General features: G+C 57.0%; 1 protein-coding gene across 5 annotated transcripts in view; it reads left to right on the top strand.

Moving 5' to 3' along the window:
* The first annotated feature begins 150 nt into the window (after positions 1-150).
* The window catches only part of KCNJ3 (potassium voltage-gated channel subfamily J member 3), a 195,829-nt gene continuing 194,358 nt past the window's right edge, over positions 151-1,621 (top strand). For all 5 annotated transcript variants that reach the window (XM_006025324.2, XM_025206094.1, XM_025206095.1 and 2 more), the window contains exon 1: positions 151-1,440. In XM_006025324.2, coding sequence (XP_006025386.1) covers positions 754-1,440 — 687 coding nt within the window. In that variant the 5' untranslated portion in view covers positions 151-753. The remainder of the gene's footprint in view (positions 1,441-1,621) is intronic.

The following is a 1,621-nucleotide window of genomic DNA, read 5'->3' on the forward strand; positions in this document are numbered from 1 at the left end:
GCCCCCCGCCCATGTGCCTCGCTCGTGCCCGGCTGAGCAGCGGGGGCGGCCGCGCCGGAGCCCCGCGCCGCAGGGACGCGCTTGCTGCATCTTGCTGCCTCGGGTGATCGGCAGGGAGGGGTCGGGGTCGGGGTCGGGGGAGAGGGGGCTGCTGCCGTTCAAGAGGGGGCACCGAGCCGGGGAAGGGATGCCTTTGTGCCCGGTGCTCGCCGAAGGATAGCGCCTTGCAGGAGGAAGGAAAGAAGCAGAGGGGCGAACATCTGCTCATTTGATTGCAGCTAGTTTGCACAGAAGAAATCCGCTTCCCCCCTCTAACTTGCAGGTGCAGCAGGGGAAGTGGAATAGGAGAGGCAGAGGCGCGCAGGCAGCCTCACAGGAAAGGTAAAACGGAGCCGGACATCGCTGCAGGGTCCCTGTCTTCAAGTGTATGGCGGGGGGAGGAGGAGGAGGAAGGGAAGAGAGGGACTTTGCCTGTTAAATAGAGGGGGGAGGATTGGGGAAAGCAAAGGAGAGAGCTGGAGGGAGGGTGTAACAAAGCGGGAGAGCAAGCCAAGAAGGGACAAAAGGGAAAAAGAAAAGGCAGGCAGAGAGGAGGAGGAGAAGGATAGAGGCACGGAGGGAGGGGGACAGGTTGAGAGACAAGTGGAAAAGTCGGGAGGAAAGGGGTGTCACTGATTCCCCTCCTCGCCCCTCTGTGCCGTGCAAAACTGGTGGTGCCTCCTCTCCGGTGACTCTGGCTGGTCTCTCCATATTATGTCTGCACTCCGAAGGAAATTTGGGGACGATTACCAGGTAGTGACCACCTCTTCCAGTGGCTCAGGCTTTCACCAGCAGCAGGCGACAGCTGCGGCCCCTAAGAGAAAGAGACAACGATTTGTGGACAAGAATGGTCGGTGCAACGTGCAGCATGGCAACCTGGGCAGCGAGACAAGCCGCTACTTGTCGGACCTCTTCACCACCCTGGTGGACCTCAAATGGCGTTGGAATCTCTTCATCTTCATCCTCACATACACTGTGGCCTGGCTCTTCATGGCCTCCATGTGGTGGATCATTGCCTACATGCGGGGCGACCTGAACAAAGCTCATGATGAAAATTACACTCCCTGTGTGGCCAATGTCTACAACTTCCCTTCTGCTTTCCTCTTCTTCATAGAGACTGAGGCCACCATTGGCTATGGCTACCGCTACATCACTGACAAATGTCCAGAAGGCATCATCCTCTTTCTCTTCCAGTCCATCCTGGGTTCCATCGTGGATGCCTTCCTCATTGGCTGCATGTTTATCAAGATGTCCCAGCCAAAGAAGCGGGCAGAGACGCTGATGTTTAGTGAGCACGCTGTCATCTCTATGCGGGATGGCAAACTTACCCTTATGTTCAGGGTGGGCAATCTTCGCAACAGCCACATGGTATCAGCGCAGATCCGCTGCAAACTACTAAAAGTAAGTGCAGAATCCTCTTGCACAGGCACGTGCACCTGAAGCTCCCCTCTCCGCCCCCCACTGTCCACTGCTCTGCCATCACCAGTCCTCACACCACTTCATCTTTCCCTTCCACTTGCTGTCCAGGGTTCTCCCTGGCCTTCATCTCAAAGCCACTTTCACCTTGTCCTGCATCCCTGAT

Source organism: Alligator sinensis, unplaced genomic scaffold (assembly GCF_000455745.1).
Source record: "Alligator sinensis unplaced genomic scaffold, ASM45574v1 scaffold788_1, whole genome shotgun sequence".
Lineage (NCBI taxonomy): Eukaryota > Metazoa > Chordata > Crocodylia > Alligatoridae > Alligator > Alligator sinensis.